This window comes from Mytilus californianus, unplaced genomic scaffold (genome assembly GCF_021869535.1).
Source record: "Mytilus californianus isolate M0D057914Y unplaced genomic scaffold, xbMytCali1.0.p SCAF_1, whole genome shotgun sequence".
Lineage (NCBI taxonomy): Eukaryota > Metazoa > Mollusca > Bivalvia > Mytilida > Mytilidae > Mytilus > Mytilus californianus.
The window spans coordinates 129,078,918-129,095,974 of NW_026262581.1; the positions used below are offsets into that span (position 1 = coordinate 129,078,918).

At 30.9% G+C, this 17,057-nt stretch overlaps 1 protein-coding gene across 1 annotated transcript in view; it reads right to left on the minus strand.

Moving 5' to 3' along the window:
- Window positions 1-16,376, minus strand: part of LOC127734104 (zinc finger SWIM domain-containing protein 6-like) — a 32,720-nt gene extending 16,344 nt beyond the window's left edge. Inside the window, exons 1-4 of the mRNA XM_052243749.1 lie at window positions 15,995-16,376; window positions 9,380-9,473; window positions 5,722-5,849; window positions 5,370-5,513 (exon numbers count right to left, since the gene is read on the minus strand). Of these exons, the coding sequence (XP_052099709.1) occupies window positions 5,370-5,513; window positions 5,722-5,849; window positions 9,380-9,473; window positions 15,995-16,361 (733 nt within the window). The 5' untranslated portion in view covers window positions 16,362-16,376. The remainder of the gene's footprint in view (window positions 1-5,369; window positions 5,514-5,721; window positions 5,850-9,379; window positions 9,474-15,994) is intronic.
- Window positions 16,377-17,057: the final 681 nt, after the last annotated feature.

The window sequence follows — 17,057 nt, forward strand, 5'->3', positions numbered from 1 at the left end:
TTTCAGATATTGGCTCCAAGGTATTCCTATTTAAAGTCACATGCAACAGAAAATGATAGGAATGTTTCTAGTCAACCGATTTCTTGTACATGTATATTGCGCTTTGCTAAATCCCAGAATTACCACACTTATTTAGTAAAGAAGACAAGCTGTTAAATGATTATACAACCTTTCTATATAGCAAAGATTTCTAACCTTTGGAACATTATCCCAACATCACAAATCAAAGGTTTTAATTTCTTTCCATCAGTTTCATACCACCCCACTGCAAATGACAGTGATCAATTTGTGATTATCTCTTTTCCTAAATGTGTGGTCTGCACACTTCACTGCAGCACACATGTGTAATGTTCTCCATACAAAAGATTTCAAGTCACATCTGGGGTATAAAACACATCTGTTTTAAAGTTAACCTACTTTAAAAATCTTCTTTGAGAGGAAGTGACAAAGAAAAAGACTTGACCCAATCCTACTTAGAATAATTATTATATACCTATACAAACTGCTTTGAAGCTGTTCAATGACAAATTATAGAATTTACAGTTGCTGAAGAAATCATTTCTAAATATTGTTTTTTGCATTTTTTTTCAGACAACAGAAATCAATGAAATCCATGTTTTATTCTCACATCAACTGTTCGAAGGATTTTTTTGTTAAATCACCTTTAAAACAACAATACTCTGTATAAATTTGACTTAAGAGAAATACAATACTACCATCAGAGCAATTTATCTGAAATTCAATATTGCATCATTTGCACAGTGTCCTTGTTCTAGCTTCAGATTCTCTCCCTGCTGCCAATTTTCATTAGATTGTCACTTTGGGAATTTATGGAAGAAAGGACATAAAATTAGATGAATTATGCAGAACGTGGATGCTTCTTTCACTAATAAGTTATTTGGTTTTTTAACAAAAGGACAGACAGTAATTATGTGTACAATAGGCAGAGTTATTACCCCAGTGCCTGTAGATCTTTCATAAATCAATGTATCAATTTTGTTTTATATTACAACTTTAAATACATGCTCCTATTGATTGCATTGTGATCAATGAAAACTCAAATTTTGTCAATAATTTTTACAAGAATGCCTTGTAATCATATCTTATAGGAAGATGTGTTAGCATGTCAGCCCAAGTCTCTGTATTATACTTGTCAACGGGCAGAACTAATGTCAGATTACACGGCCAAATCAATAGCTCAGCCTGGGAAAGAAAGATTTAAACAGGAAAAAAACAATGTTTTCAAACAATGAAAGTATGATGAACATAGCCTTAGTGTCATTTTCAAGCATTTACTTTCCTTATTTTCAGAAAATAACAATAAATTGTCATTATGTAGCTGTCCTAAAGAGATTTAATGACAGTTTCACTTTCTTTTGTCAATAGAACAAATATATAATAAGGACAGAATATTGACTATTTAGTTCATGTCAATAAGTGACATGTAACTCAACCCAGTCATTTGAGGACAAATATGTTTTTGTGCATCTTTGCCATTCCTTCTCTAACTGCAGATCTGTTGTAACTGTAATTACTGTGTTTCCACCTGAATAGTCATGTGATATGCTGTGGAACTCACTGTGAAAAGACAGGCTGTCGTATTGATAAAGAGACCATTTCTCTCCATTCACACATTACCAACGATTGGGTGATAATGTTTTATATTTTATTCAATGGGAAACATGTTTAATTAGAAACATTTATTCTGCTTGGTCAGCCGAGAACCAGACTGACTCACTACGGTGTTCAATAACTCCCTATCACCAAATCTTTCTGCATAAAAGTGAAAACATTGGCCTCCAAGTTTTAGTCAATAAGTACAATATGATCAAAATCAACCCTAAGCTCATTTTTCTTCTTTTTATGTATTGACTTAAAATCCTTAAGCAGTTGTAACCTTATAAATCGCCAAGTTGAATCAATAGCTTTATAATATAGGATAAAAGAAAATTATAGTTAAATAAATTATCTTAAATAGATTTTTCATAACAAAGAACTCAGTAACATGGGAATAGTGTTTTAAGGTTTTGTGTTTGGCAATGCTAGCTAATTCAGATTACTTTGTTATACACTACTGGTAATGTTTAAAATTCTTACCACCTAAATATTGGCATTTTTTAATTCTGTTTTCTTTGTGAATTTGCAAACATGAAATCTTTTCTTATGTGCAAATATAGGATATACCAGTTATTCATTGTATACAATGCATTGCCTTGCCTTTATCAGCACAAAACTGACCAGATCCCAAATCCTATTTACTTTACAAATCCCCTTATCTCATTCCAATAAAGATGTTTAATTATAAGGCTGACCCACAAAAATGTTCAAGGATCTTTAAAAATAGGATGTTTTCACAAAAGATCTCAACTTTCCCTTGATGAAAAGCTCAATTAACATTAAAAGTGTATGACTAATATAGACTTATAATAAAGTCTTTCCTCCCCTCTTACACAAGTCTATTGAGGCATTACACTGATAGGATCTTATTGACAGGACTTCCCTCTCAAAACCACCAAAATAATCTTCTTGGACATGCCACATTTAAATTGAAAAGGGAACAAAATGAGGATTTTCCACATCCATGTACTAAATCCTACCTGATTGATACATGAAAAGTACAAATGACTGTTACTTTCTGTTACAATTTATATAATTATGTACTTGTATGGAAAAGAAATAAGTCTCATTCAAAGTTATATTGTCTGTATAGAAACCAGGACATAATGATTAAATTTGACAAGGAAGATTGAAAATTCAGAATTTCACATTTCCATATATTTTCAATGTTTCATGTCTGTCTTTATAATTGAAAGAAATGCTCTATTCAACAAAATAAATACTTTCCTTATCAGGAAAAACAAAAACCACAAAATAAAGTCTATTATTGAGTCCAATGAAATAGCAAAATACCTGAATATTTAATCCAAATTTGATCATACAAGCAAACAATGAAAATGTTCTACCAAATATAACTTTTAGACTGTATGTTGACATCAAGATTATTTTTGGATAAATTGTAGGGGTTGAATCAGGATTTTATAAAAAGGGGTTTGGGGGGGGGGAGGTTAAAGAAAACTAAAGATATACCGATAAGTGGAGCTAGGCGAAACATTTTTTGGATAATTCTATGATAAAAAATCAAATAAATCAGGAGATTTCTTATCATGCAATGAAAGGGGTACATCCTCTATGCCCACCCCATGGATCTGCCACTATATAGTGATGGCTTGCTGTCTCATTGACTTTATTCTACATCTCTAATTTGACAAGCCATTATCAGTCTGAGAACATGCATCACAACAATGACTTAACAACACATTTTCTACATAATAAAATATGAACTAATTATCATCCTCTCCAATTTCTTAATTACTTTGTCCTTTATGTTAGTTGGTAAAGATAATAGATTTCTTTGTATTTTACAAGAACAAAATTAAACATGGCAGGATACAGTTTAAGATAGGCATCTTTTCGTCTACCTTCAAGATTATTTCGGGTGACATACTAAGTATTCTTTTAAAAATCCAAATTTGTACACATGGAAAAAATCCTGTTTTAAAGGACAAAGGTGCCAGCAGAATTTATTGTTCTTAACATTAATAAAAAGCTGTTGGCAAGTAGAGCTCATCGTCATCGCATTGTGCTCCCGGCTAATATGTATCTAGAGGAGGGTATAAAATGAACAATACAATGTGAATATCAATGTCCATGGACTGCATACAACTAACAAGCATTATCAATTAAGTGGTAACACAAAGAGACTTTTAATATTTAAAAGTCAAGCTACATCGGCATTTAATTGGATACCTAATTTCATTCTCTACTCTACCCTCTACCTTTTTTCACAGTATCCATGAAAATTGAAAATGATCACTGATGGATTAGGGTATTCTTTGGCCCAACATTTTGCAAAAATTATGTACATAACATTAAACCTTTTTGATTTCTGATTGTTTGTAGTTGTTGCCAATTCATTGATTTCTTCTGCATATGTTTCTTCAAAGACATATGTAGCTGTTTAATAGGAATCTCAAAGACAAATGTAGCTATTCTATAGGAATATTAAAGACAAATGTAGCTACTAATAAAAATGACTACCAAAGACAATTTAAGCTGATATAAATGAATATCAGACATATATAGTTGTCATAAGTGAATAACAAAGACATATGTAGCTGTTATAAATCAATAACAGACATATGTAGCTGTTATAATTGAATAACAAAGACATATGAAGCTGTTATTAATTGAATAACAAAGACATATGTAGCTGCCATTAATTGAATAACAAAGACATTTGTAGCTGCCATTAATTTAATTGAATAACAAAAGACATGTGTGTCTGTTATAAATGAATATCAAAGACATGTAGCTCTTAGAAATGAAAATCAAATAGTACTTGTACCTGACACTAGAGGTCATCTTATTGTGCCAAAAAATATACACATTCTAAAATTTATTGCTTCGACTTTCCACCAACCATGTAAATAAAGAACAACAATAAAAGCTGTTATTCTAGTCTGGTAGTTTCGAAGTACTTCATTGGATATCTTTCACCCAACAATTTCCCTATATAAATATATACATATCTATAGTCAAGATAGTAGCTTTCTCATTTAAAAACCATACATAAGTTTATGTCGACTCTACATTTATATCAAATTTCACAAATAATTGTATTCCCATGAATAAATCACAACCAACAAAATGAATTCAGGAAATAGATTCTTGTTGGTTAAAAAGTCCAACTGTACTTTTGTAAACTATTTACAGTAAATATCCCTAAAACCAAGGTAATTTAACTTTTAAGTTGTGTGGGTTGTGAGAGGTGTTTTACTATTAAAATTTTGACAGCATCAATTAATCTATGGGATGAAATTAATATGGAGAATAAGGATAAATTTAAAACATAAATGAGTATAAATAATTTAGAAGTTGTATGTCTATGACATTTTCCCCAGTGAAACTTGACTTCCATTACAAAGGTCACCTATACTTAAGTTTTATGTTACTTTAAAGTCTAATTATAAGTGAACCTTATCACAAAGTTTTATAAATACCCTGTTTTTCTAAATTAGAAACAAAAGCCAACCCAAAAAACCATAACATGTAGCATTATCAATATAAAATAAGGAGATATGGTATGATTGCCAATGAGAGAACTACCCACCAGAGACCAAATGATGGAGATGTAAGCAATTTTAGCAGACCCAAAGAGAATTAAAGGTAATCCAGGACAGAACTGATGACCTTTCAACAATAACATAACTATCCAGATTCTTTCACATCTGTTTAAACTACATTTTGTACCTTGAATTAACTAATTATGAAGTTTTTGAATATTTTAAACAGTATAAAGATTACTTTACCTGGAAGAAGATTGATTTCCGATTTAGCACATAAAATTTTGTCAGCAATATTTTGAGCAGTTGGAAGCACATCTGTATGATGTTCTGATATTAAATACTGTGCAAACTTTTGGAGTTGTTCTCGGCTCATTTGTAACAATGTTTCTGAAATGAAAATACACACAAATTTGATAAATTTAAATTCTTTTGTAATGAAATCTGTACTTTAATATTTTTAAACTCTCATAACTTTTACTCTTTTAAGTTTTGAAATGTTAAAACTTATCATTGAATTTGTGAGCATTCGGTATTTCTGTTTGCAATTGCTTCAGAATCATTTCCCAATTTTCTTCTGCACTGCTTTAAGGCTCACCTGATATTGGCACACGAAGCTCTACACTCTCTGCACGGCGTATTCTGTATAAAGACAAGGCAACAACATGCTGGCACCAAAATATGTCTTTGTTTCCACAACCACATTTTACTGAAGTTATTTTACACCTGCAACAGATTTTTTGTAGTTTGATAATTCCTGTTATTTTCCAGGATAATTTTCAGAATAAAGCTACATTTGTACATAATACATTGTACCCATAAAGCCAAGACATAAGATTTACATTGTACTCATAAAGCCACCACTAAAGATTTACATTGTACTCATAAAGCCAAGACTAAAGATTTACATTGCACTCCTAAAGTCAAGGCTAAAGATTTCATGGATCTTAATATTCACAAGAAACAGCATTCCTAACTGTGTAACAATGTTTTAAAAATTAAGGCAGTTATATAAACTTTTGAGACCCAGGTCAATTTCAAGCTTGATATTTTGTATAGACATTTGTCTGTTGGTGAAGACAGTATCCTGATGATTTTTTGCTATTTATGTCATTGGGTGGCTGTCTCCAGAACCAGGGGTGGTGGGGACGGGGCATAGAGGGTATATGCCCTCTTTGATTGGAGTTAAATCCTATGTTTCTCACGATTTATATGATTTTAATGCATTAAAATGTCCAAAAAATTGCCAAGGGTCTCATTGACATATACACCACATCTACCATATTCTTTTGTATCAGAAACATTTTTTATAAAATATTAGTTTAAAATCTTGAAAAACCTCTAAGCCCATGTCGAAGGCTCATGTCTTTTTTGTACCTTACAATATTATACCGATGGGATTGTTGGACATGGCAATGTACAAAAGGGCAATGATCTTTATCTATCATTATTTACGTAGATATGCACTTCATTCGATTTCCTGATTACAAACTTCAAAATGAAAACAAATTTTACAGGACATCAACTTAATGTTAAAACATCAGATAACCTGCCTAAAACGGATGGGCTTAAGGTCAAGTGTACCCTTATTTAGTAATATTCCACATATCATTTAAAGTGGCAATATTCAATCTTATATTCATATTTGATATTAAAACTTATTCTACAGAATAAAATTATAAGTTGTAAAATACTGGAACAATGATTGGTCCTATAATGAAATGTTAATACACAATGTAGTACATTATCTGTTGTAACACCTTAAGTCACAATTTTTTTATCTTAGCATTTTTACACTGTAGGATGCAAACGTTAAACTTACAAATTTCGTTAGAGGGGTTCAAATATTTTTTGTCATCTTTAAATTGTAAAATCTGCTTTCAAACTGAAATGGCTTAATTCTGACTAAATTTTATTCAAAGCTCGTTCAAATGGTAGCAATTGTAAAAAAAATACATATCATGCACATGTTTAAAGCCTCAAAACCAAACACTGAATGAGACCAAGACACAAGTTTGTGTCCTACACTTGAATGTGTAATTACACACAAAGTCACTCCTAGGAGATGTTTACTTTCATAGTTTGAATTCAAGTGAGGACATTTGAATTATTTCATCAAGCTTTCAAAAGATATTAGTTTGCTTAAAGATTATTCAAGTATTAGAATAAAGAATCCATATTTGAGAAGACCTGAAGGGATGAATTATTCAAAGGCCGACACACTGATGCAGTTTAAGCACTGCTGGCATGATACAGTGATTTTACATAAAAGAGATACCTGACAAAGAAAGGAAATCATTATTTACAAATAACACAATGTTATCATGGTTATTATGATTGGCAGCTATTGTTTATACTAAAAATTTTCTGCATTGAATTATATTGCATTATATACATCAGTGAGTGTAAGCTGTAAAGTATTAGAAAAGATCTCAAACATATAATGTTCATCCAGATCGACCGGCCCATTTGCTGGTAAATTACAGTTGACTGCAGTGATATAAAAGACGGTTTCCACCAATCAATCCAATAAACCTTCATTACAGATTCACAGAATCTATTTTCCTTGAGGTCTGTCAACTTGGACTGGATATCCAATTATTTCCCCCGACAGCCATGAAGTCAGTATAATGACTGATCAATAGGAAATGTAAGATTTATATAATCTGGTCTGTATAGACCAGTGTTTGTTCCCGATCATTGTGTACACAAAATTCAAATGACAAGTGCCTCTGTGACATTGATCAAAATCCTACGCAGCCCGGAGATAAACATCTTAGTCACTGACAAAATCAAAATTATACAGACTTTTGAGTTGATCGATGTTATTTGATTTTCTTCATGAGTTTGTTCACATGGGGTGCCTTAAAAAAACAGGAAAGACTGTCGACAAGATAAAGAAAAGAAGTCAAATATTTGTTTTAGTTCTACTCCATATTTTGACATTCAGAATTTACAATGTTCTCAAAATAGAAAAGTTTTATTACAAATGCATGTATTTTACTTATTCATTTGCATAAATGTACATAGAATACCTTGCATTACAATTCTGAATATATGTTAAAAAATTAATGAGATACCAGTCAGTGTTTACATATATTGAAGTCATTAAAAACCATGGCTTGGATCTGACATGAATTCTTTTCTAATGGGTCAAACGTATTTTAATTTTATTGTGCTACATATGTAAATTGTATGACCTAACTTAAATGTGTGCTTTAATTTCCATTAAAGGTAGCAAATACTATCTGCATCAACTGAACAAAGTTAACTCAATGACTTTCTATCTAGATGGCTTTCATGTCATCATAATATACCTCTTGCAACACAAGTAAAAAAAACAACCTCAACTGTACCTACTATATACATACTGTCACAGGGTACAGACTGTTTTGTAGAATTATTTAATAAAGGAAATAAAGATCTCTTTATATAAGATACACAAACAAGTGGTTAGAATAGTAGGTTGCCATAGGTTATGATTTTAATCATTTTTGTGGAATAATTTATGTTCCTTAGCATTTAACATCTTTCTGAACTATCAGTTAAAATACCATATAATGTATGCAAATTCATATTTTTTATTTAATTTGATAGTTTTAAACATCAAGGAATTCCCCTTAGTATAAATTATTGCAACATTAAAGTATGTGTAAAGATTTATGGGTTGGTTTTACCTCAGACATACATACAAAGTTTTAGTTCTTATTTGTCTGATATGGGTTTAATTATAATAAATAATGACCATTTACTATTCTAATACAGGAAATTTATGCTTATCATCGGGTTTGAATACAAAACACAGACAAAGTGATTACATATGTTACATTAAAACAATGCTTTCAGAATTCTGAATTCTAAAAACCATGTCTGAAGTAATTGATTTACACACAATACATTTATTTATAAAAGGTGTATAGTCACGTTGATTTCCCCATCTTGATGTCATGACTATTGAGTTTCACACAATACTAATTTATTTATAAATGGTGGATAATAATGTTGATTTCCCCCTTGATGTCTTAATATTGAATATTTGTAACTGGTACTACTTGGTAAGTAATCAAAACCAATTGCACTCAATTAGATAAAATAATTCAAAAGCCACACTAGGCCAAACCTAAGTTACTAAGGGTAAAAAATAATCCTCCTTCACATATCTCCAGTGAAAAATAATTAAGACTCAAGTTGATCAAAAGTTTATAGTCTATCATAATGAAACATCCTGGCGCTTATAACACTTGAGGAACACTCACCGATCAAAGCTGATAGAAACTTTATATAGTTTGTCTGTTTCTCCTGAGAACAGTGGATTGGCTGGCTCTGTAACTGTACCACTTAAATGAAAACCTGAAAAAGTACAAGTTCAAATCTATTAAAATGTTTGAAGAAGTTTACATGTTAGATGCACATGCTTTATAATTAAATGTGAGGAATCTATATAAATAATAGTACAGTAGGTACAGAACCACTTATTTGAGACCTGGTCGCAAAGAACATTCAAGATTTAATAGTTCCTAGACATGGCTGTAAGTTTGCAAATAAGTTAAATAATTGGGTAATTTTGGTTTCAAATGAAAGCTTAAGGTCTGGTATATGTTGGTTAACAACCTGAGTAGCTACTCTGGTCAATATAGATAATTGTATTGACACCATAGTTTATCCATTCATTTATTATTGATTATAAATTCTTCAAATTTTTGTTACAATGACTATGACCAGGTGTACCCTGACAATGCACAGGACTCCTATAGAAATACTGGTATTATCACAGTCCACTAAACTGTCCATGGCTACGGTAATTAACTCAATGATTTATGATAATTCCTTTAGTGGTCAAGTAATGAGTCAAATTGTTATAATAACAACTGAATGTCCACTGAGAAATTTCAAGCCACTTGTCGATCCTGTAATCTTAGTTTTATTGTGTGTTAACAATACTGTTTTTCTCACTACAAATCTCTACCAAGCCCTTTAAACTATGGGTACCATCTGCTTGGGGTTCTAAATGATTCAAAGTCCATTTTGATAATGGTTAGTCGTACAATATTTATTTTTTTTCTAAATAAGATAATTTAATTCTAAATTTTTATAATAACATGAAATAAGTTAAACACTGATCACAAGTGGAATGTATTGAAAAATTGCAAATCTCATATATGAACCATAAAATATGTGATTACGACAAAAGTTAACCAAACTCTTACAAACTACATTGCAGTTTACAATATAATTGTGTGTGTAAATGGTGCAACAACAATGAATGAACTACACCTATTTTGACCTTAGAAATGTCATTCACAAAATTTGCAGTGAATGAAAATAAACTATCTCCCTTAGTTATCTTACAATAAAACAATCCAGAACATGATGGTGGTTTTGGCTCTATTATAAAACTTATAAAAGTCAGGTTTTTAATCATGTAAAAAGTTATACCTCATTTCTTTTTCACTTGAAACCAATCCATGTTAGCTGAAGCATAAGTAATGTTTCGTACTGAATAATTTACTTTTTATACTATTACATACCAAACATTAAAAAAATCCAATGATATTCAATGAGTGCATGCAAGTTTAAAACTGAACTTAATGTTAAGTACAGAGGGAAAGACAATGTATACCTTTATAGCTATTTAATTTCTTCATATGACTGTTTTTTTTAACATTTAATATTTTTTTATGTTGCCTGCATGATGTTTAAAAGGCTCATTCAAAGATAATCTGATTTATTTTTTATTTTTACTCATCATAGTAAAACTATTTAATTCAGAGGCAGTCAAGGTAATCTAAGGTCAAGGGTCAGTGACCTTGATAACCAGCTGTATTCTAACCTACTGGGATATCTGCCAACACTCTGGTGCTAAGGGATATAAACAAGTGAAGAATTCCATATGTCCCCTTATCTTCATATGTTCAGCATCAAGGACCTGTCAATAATTCTCACAGGATTAATATTATTACTGAGCCATGATTATTAATGATTACTTATCTAATTACCAGACTTAAAATGTCCTTGCCCTAAAACTCTTTGTTTCAGCAACAAAATTTAAATATTTTCAGCAAAAATCTCAGAAAATAAAATAGCTTTTTCTACTAAGAATCTAAAGGTTTACTTTTAGCCTATTTGGAATTGTATACATGTATCACTTTCCTTATGTGGTCCCTATTTCTACAGGCTACATATATACACAAAATCCATAAACAGTTAAAAAAAAAGGCTTAATGTATTGCGACTATAAATTAGTTAGTAGTTGTATTATTTTTAATTTTAGTTTCTTGTGTTCAATTTGGAGTTTAGTATGGCGTTCATTATCACTGAACTAGTATATATATTTGTTTAGGGGCCAGCTGAAGGACGCCTCCGGGTGCGGGAATTTCTCACTGCATTGAAGACCTGTTGGTGACCTTCTGCTGTTGTCTGTTCTATGGTCGGGTTGTTGTCTCTTTGACACATTCCCCATTTCCATTCTCAATTTTAGTAACAAATGGTCAGACATGAATACCTAATTCTATCACTAAAATAATACATATATATATATGCAAACTTTTTCAGAAACTTATCACTGTACAATAACACACTAAAATCAATTCAATATCTTGTTTCAGGGAAGAAACCCTTGAAATGACCTTTAGTCATCTAGCTCACTCCCATTAATCTAATTCAGATGATGTTTTTAAGAAGTCAAACTTGCTTCAATTTCCTTGTATAGATATGAATCCTACAATGTTTTTAAACTCATTTGCTCCAATTTTGATATGTTTTCAGGAGTAAAATTGTTCTTATATTCAGTTCTTTTGTTTTTTTAGAATTCAAAGAACTGAAAATGAAACTAGTGTGGCCTTGTAAAATGTTCATGAAGATTTCAAGAGTGAGGGTCCTTTTTAATTTTGTTTTAGAATCTAAAAAGGGGGAGAAGGTACTTAGATGACAATCAAAAACTATAAAAGTCTTAGATAATCATTATCATAATGTGTAATTTTATTGTTTGTATATAAAAATGTATATACGTTTAGTCGAAAAATAACTTTAAGATCAAATACAGTAAATAAATGTGTTCATCCAAATAAAATGCCAACTTGATATATTTAACTCAACATTATATATATATATATGTAAGTACATGTATCAACATTCAGGGCAAAATCTAGGGGAATATATATCTGACAACCAAGAAAGACAAAAAAAGTCCATCATATGTCATCCTTTCAACTGAAACAAAATCCAAACACCTCTGTTCTGAGCAATTACCATAAAAAGGGTCCATGAAATCATCAATTTGGTTTTTAGATCCCCAAAATTGTGTTTACCAGAACAAGACACAAACCTGATGATGTAATTCATCATTATGCAAAGGCAAAACCAAAAATAAGTTAATATCTGTAGGCTTATAAGTAAAAGGTTGTTTTGAAATTTAATGGTATATTTCCTTTTTGACAGAAATGACCTGATTACCTTGTTGAAAGGCACATTGAACACCCTTTATTATTGTACTCATAAACTAATATAAAGATTTAAAAGAATGGCTTTTTTCTATACATTGTGTGAGATGATTGATGTTGACCTTTTCAGAAATGTATGCAATGTGTTTTGTGGAAACTACACCAACAACTGAATGAAAAAATCAGCAAACAGGTCACATTAAATAGTTACAAAGATTTTAGGATAAAATTAAGATAGACATGTATATGCATCACATTTAATAATAAATGGATCATGCATCTGTCTTTGAAGACACAACCCTCAGGCCTTATTGATGTACTCATTTTATATAGCAGAAAAAGTATGATAACCAACATGTAACGAATCTCTTTTCAAATATAGACATATCCATCCAATATTGTCAACAATGAAGATATATATCCTTTACATTTGTGTACAAATTGTAGCCAAAAAATGTATCAATACTCAATGCAAAAAAAATGTTTATCAATCCAGATTATGCTGATACTACATATAATATGTACATAGATCAAATGCTTAAACTACTCAATAAACCATAAACAACAAAATCTGACAATGTCACAATGTCTTTTTTATGCAACTCATAAACCACTCGGGGTAAAATTTTTACAAAAGTTAGCTCCAAAATACAAATTCTTATTCTACATGCTTTAACTTCAACCTACAATTTGAACATGTAGCCTGATAGTAACTCTATCCTTTAATGAAATCATGACAATAAAAGAGAATATTGAATCAAGAAGATCCAGCCATACAGGTATTTTAAAACAATCAGTACTGTTTATAAAACTGGCCATTATTGGGACAAGATGTGATTGACAACAGAACATGTGGAGGAAATCAACAAAAAACACTATCACTTATAAAAATTAATCATTATCTTATTGGAGACTAGCTGTCTACATTGTCCCACCACAAATGTCCAGCTGGTCACACCTTTCTAGTCAATTTACTCAACTAACTTTTGAAAAATGACCAATACCCTTTAGTTATAATTCCGTCTATTGTTGACCAAAACAAATATGAAAAGTTTAAGGCTTTGTGTCATTGAGCCCAATAAAGATTTTCCGTATATAATAAAATGTGGGTTTAATTGAGATTTGGCTTTGTCATTAGCCTGGCGGAATACCTGTGGTATTATCAATAGCATTAATGATTAAATGTATGCAAAACCTGGCACATGACAAAAACTTGTGCCTTAAGGAAAGTAATTCTGTAAGAACTGTGATGTAGTGTTAGTCTGATTTATTAGAATATAAATCAATCTACAAAAAGTGGTCTACAAAGTACATTGGCCATTACAATATAAATCCAATGAGTAATCTCCCCTTAAACTATTGGATAGATTGTTGTTTGCTTAATTTCCAGTGGCAAACTTTTTGATAGAAGTTGTATTGATTGCAAGTTGCATAACATCCAGGTGCAAGTATTTCATGCATATATTCAGAAAGATACATATGTACAAAAATGTACATGTAGTCTACAAGTCAATATAAGAGTCTAAGAAAAAACAACTACCTTTTCAGTGGTTGTCGTATGTTGCTGTATATCATATTTGTTATTTGTTCATTATTTTGTACATAAATCAGGCTGTTAGTTTTCTCGTTTGAATTGTTTTACATTTGTTATTTAGGGGCCTTTTATAGCTGACTATGCAGTATGGGTTTTACCCATTGTTGAAGCATACGGTGACCTATGGTTGTCAATTTCTGTGTCTTTTGGTCTCTTGTGGAGAGTTGTCTCATTGGCAATCATACCACATCTTCTTATTTTTATAACCAGCAGTGTCAATCTTGTATCAAACATTTATACATGCATGTATATGAATATATGTTGGTTTAAAATCTTTTTAAAAATAATACAAGGAAAGACTTTTTACTACAAAGTATACTTTGCATTTTTCAAATAGCTGTGTGTAATATATATACATTGTATATACATTTTTGTTAATAAAATTAACTATCAATGTGGGTTTATTAATTTTGTTAATATATACATGTATTAACAAAAATGTACATACATGTACAAGTTATAAATCAATAGGTACTTGGATAAAATAAGTATCATTTTAAGACCAATCAAGGCCACTCTCCAAAAATTATCAATGTGGGTTTATTAATTTTGTTAATAAACATGAATATTCAGGATATGTTGTAAAGATAAATGTCCCTGGAGTCTTTTTGCACTTGTGTAAATCATAACTTAAATGTACTATCAGTTTTACATATCATTAATGTATAATTGTGCCACTTCATGTACACTGTACCTCAAGGTCATAGTAGTTGAGACTATATGAATCCTGGAGGAATGAACAGAACCACATTTATTGGGATGTTGACATATTTTGAATGATCTGTTTTCATTTATGAATAATGATGACCACATAGAACACCAAAGATCAATCTCCAGATTTTGTCCCTGAAGTCATACTAATAATGTCCAGTTGGACCTAAAGACATGGTTAATGTCCCCAACTCACTTCCTATAAAACTGTAAAAAAGTAATCAACTTTTAGCTGCAGGATAGCTTCTGTCATAAGATTAGTTATTAGTTTTGAAGACATGCACTAAAAGTAATATTAGCCAAATTTTGGACCTGTAAATCAATTTAATAGATTTAACTGTAAAATCAATTTGAATTCACAAAAACAACAAGGAAATAGCAGGAAAAACCAGTTCAGTTGCAACATACTGGCTAATTAACAAGCTCTTTTCTTTGAACATGACAAATGGTTATATTATTTAAAGCAGGATTTCTACTCTCACCAGGCTTCCTTCTAATGAAGAAACCAGAGCATTAGCACTTGATTCAATATCCAATGGTAAAGTCTTATAGGGATTATGACTCCAGGGGCATTTCTGTTTCAAAATCAATACCATATATCCTTTGAATAAAGCCTGCAGATTAATTGGGTTACCAATCAGAGGTGATAATGTGATGATCAATAAACTGATTATTGGATTGTCACAAACAATGGCAGACAAAATTACATGGCATACATTACAAAAATAATTATATAATAATGGGGAACAAAGAAAATTTCTATCATCTTCAAAGACATGCTGTTGGTTAACTTCATTATCTATTCTATTTATAAGTCTGAATGAATAAATAAAAACTTAAGAAATAATTTTAGAACACTGTTTGCGAATTCCTGTGTGAACAGTCAACTACTGCTATTGATATCAGTGTTGTGAAACGGTTGAAGAATCAATAGTGTCATGGACTTTACAAGTTTTATCTGTTTCAGGACAGTCAGTCACAACTGATCGATTACGTGTATTCGTTATTAAAAAATATTTTGTTACTATTCAATATAAGTTAATTACACAGAAAACACTTTGCCGGCATGCATGACATACTCGCACTGACAGACCCTCATAAAAAGTCAGAGGTGTGGTGAAACTTACCAATTTGTAAAACATTGTCAACAGCACCGTTTTCAAGAAGCTTTACTCCCAAGTGAAAGGGAAGTTTCTGGTTATCTAAACCATCTTTCGAACAAACAGCAAACGATGAGTACATACAAATATCTCGTTCGTTACGCGGAAATGACCAAAACACAATTCGACTTTGAACAGGCTCTGGAATTCGGTCAAATCTCTGTTCTACCGTTTGAAACGGTATGTTTTCAGCCACAATTTTAGCACAAATGTCAAGAAGGCTCTCCACTTTACACAACTGTCCATTTTTGGAATTGTTAGATCCTGAATTCTTAGCATTATTATCTTTCCAATTCGAGGAGAAACCCATGCACAACCGTTTCGTTGCTGCCATGAGGAAACATCTGATAACACGATAGACGACAGTACGCATGCGTGAGGGAGGGTTACGCTTGCGTATCTTTTACTATCACTTTTAATGTGCATTTCCGGGGCTCACGTGATAACCTATGGGATAGTAATTATACTTGAATGAAATGTCAACAGGCCCCGTATTCTGTATAGATAAAAAAGGTAAACAATCAATGAAAAACATGTGATAATCTTGAGATTGAATTCTATCACATGTGGAAAATGAAAAAAAAGTTTGATTTGACTTCAAATAATTAATTGAACAAAAAACAGTTTAAGATCATCTTCCGGAAAAAATATTTTATTGATCCTTCCAAAATTTTTTTTGTATTGAATAAATACTGAAAATTAAAAAAAATCACTAAATGCATCAACAAATGTCCAACTATACCCAGGAACATATATATTATCTAGATATACATCTAAGCTTAGATATACTGTTCCCAGCTATACCACAAGTATCTATATATATAAGATAAGATATTTTTTAAGATATTTTATTTCCAATTATGGGCCCCAAAGGGCATAAACATTACAACATCAATAATTTTTCATAATACAATACAAACAATGAGATAAAAAAAAAAAAAAAAAGTTAAACGAGAACTATTTAAGTTCTTAAAGAATACGTAGATAAAGAATCTATAGTATGTTGTTTTTTTTAATACTAATGCATTTT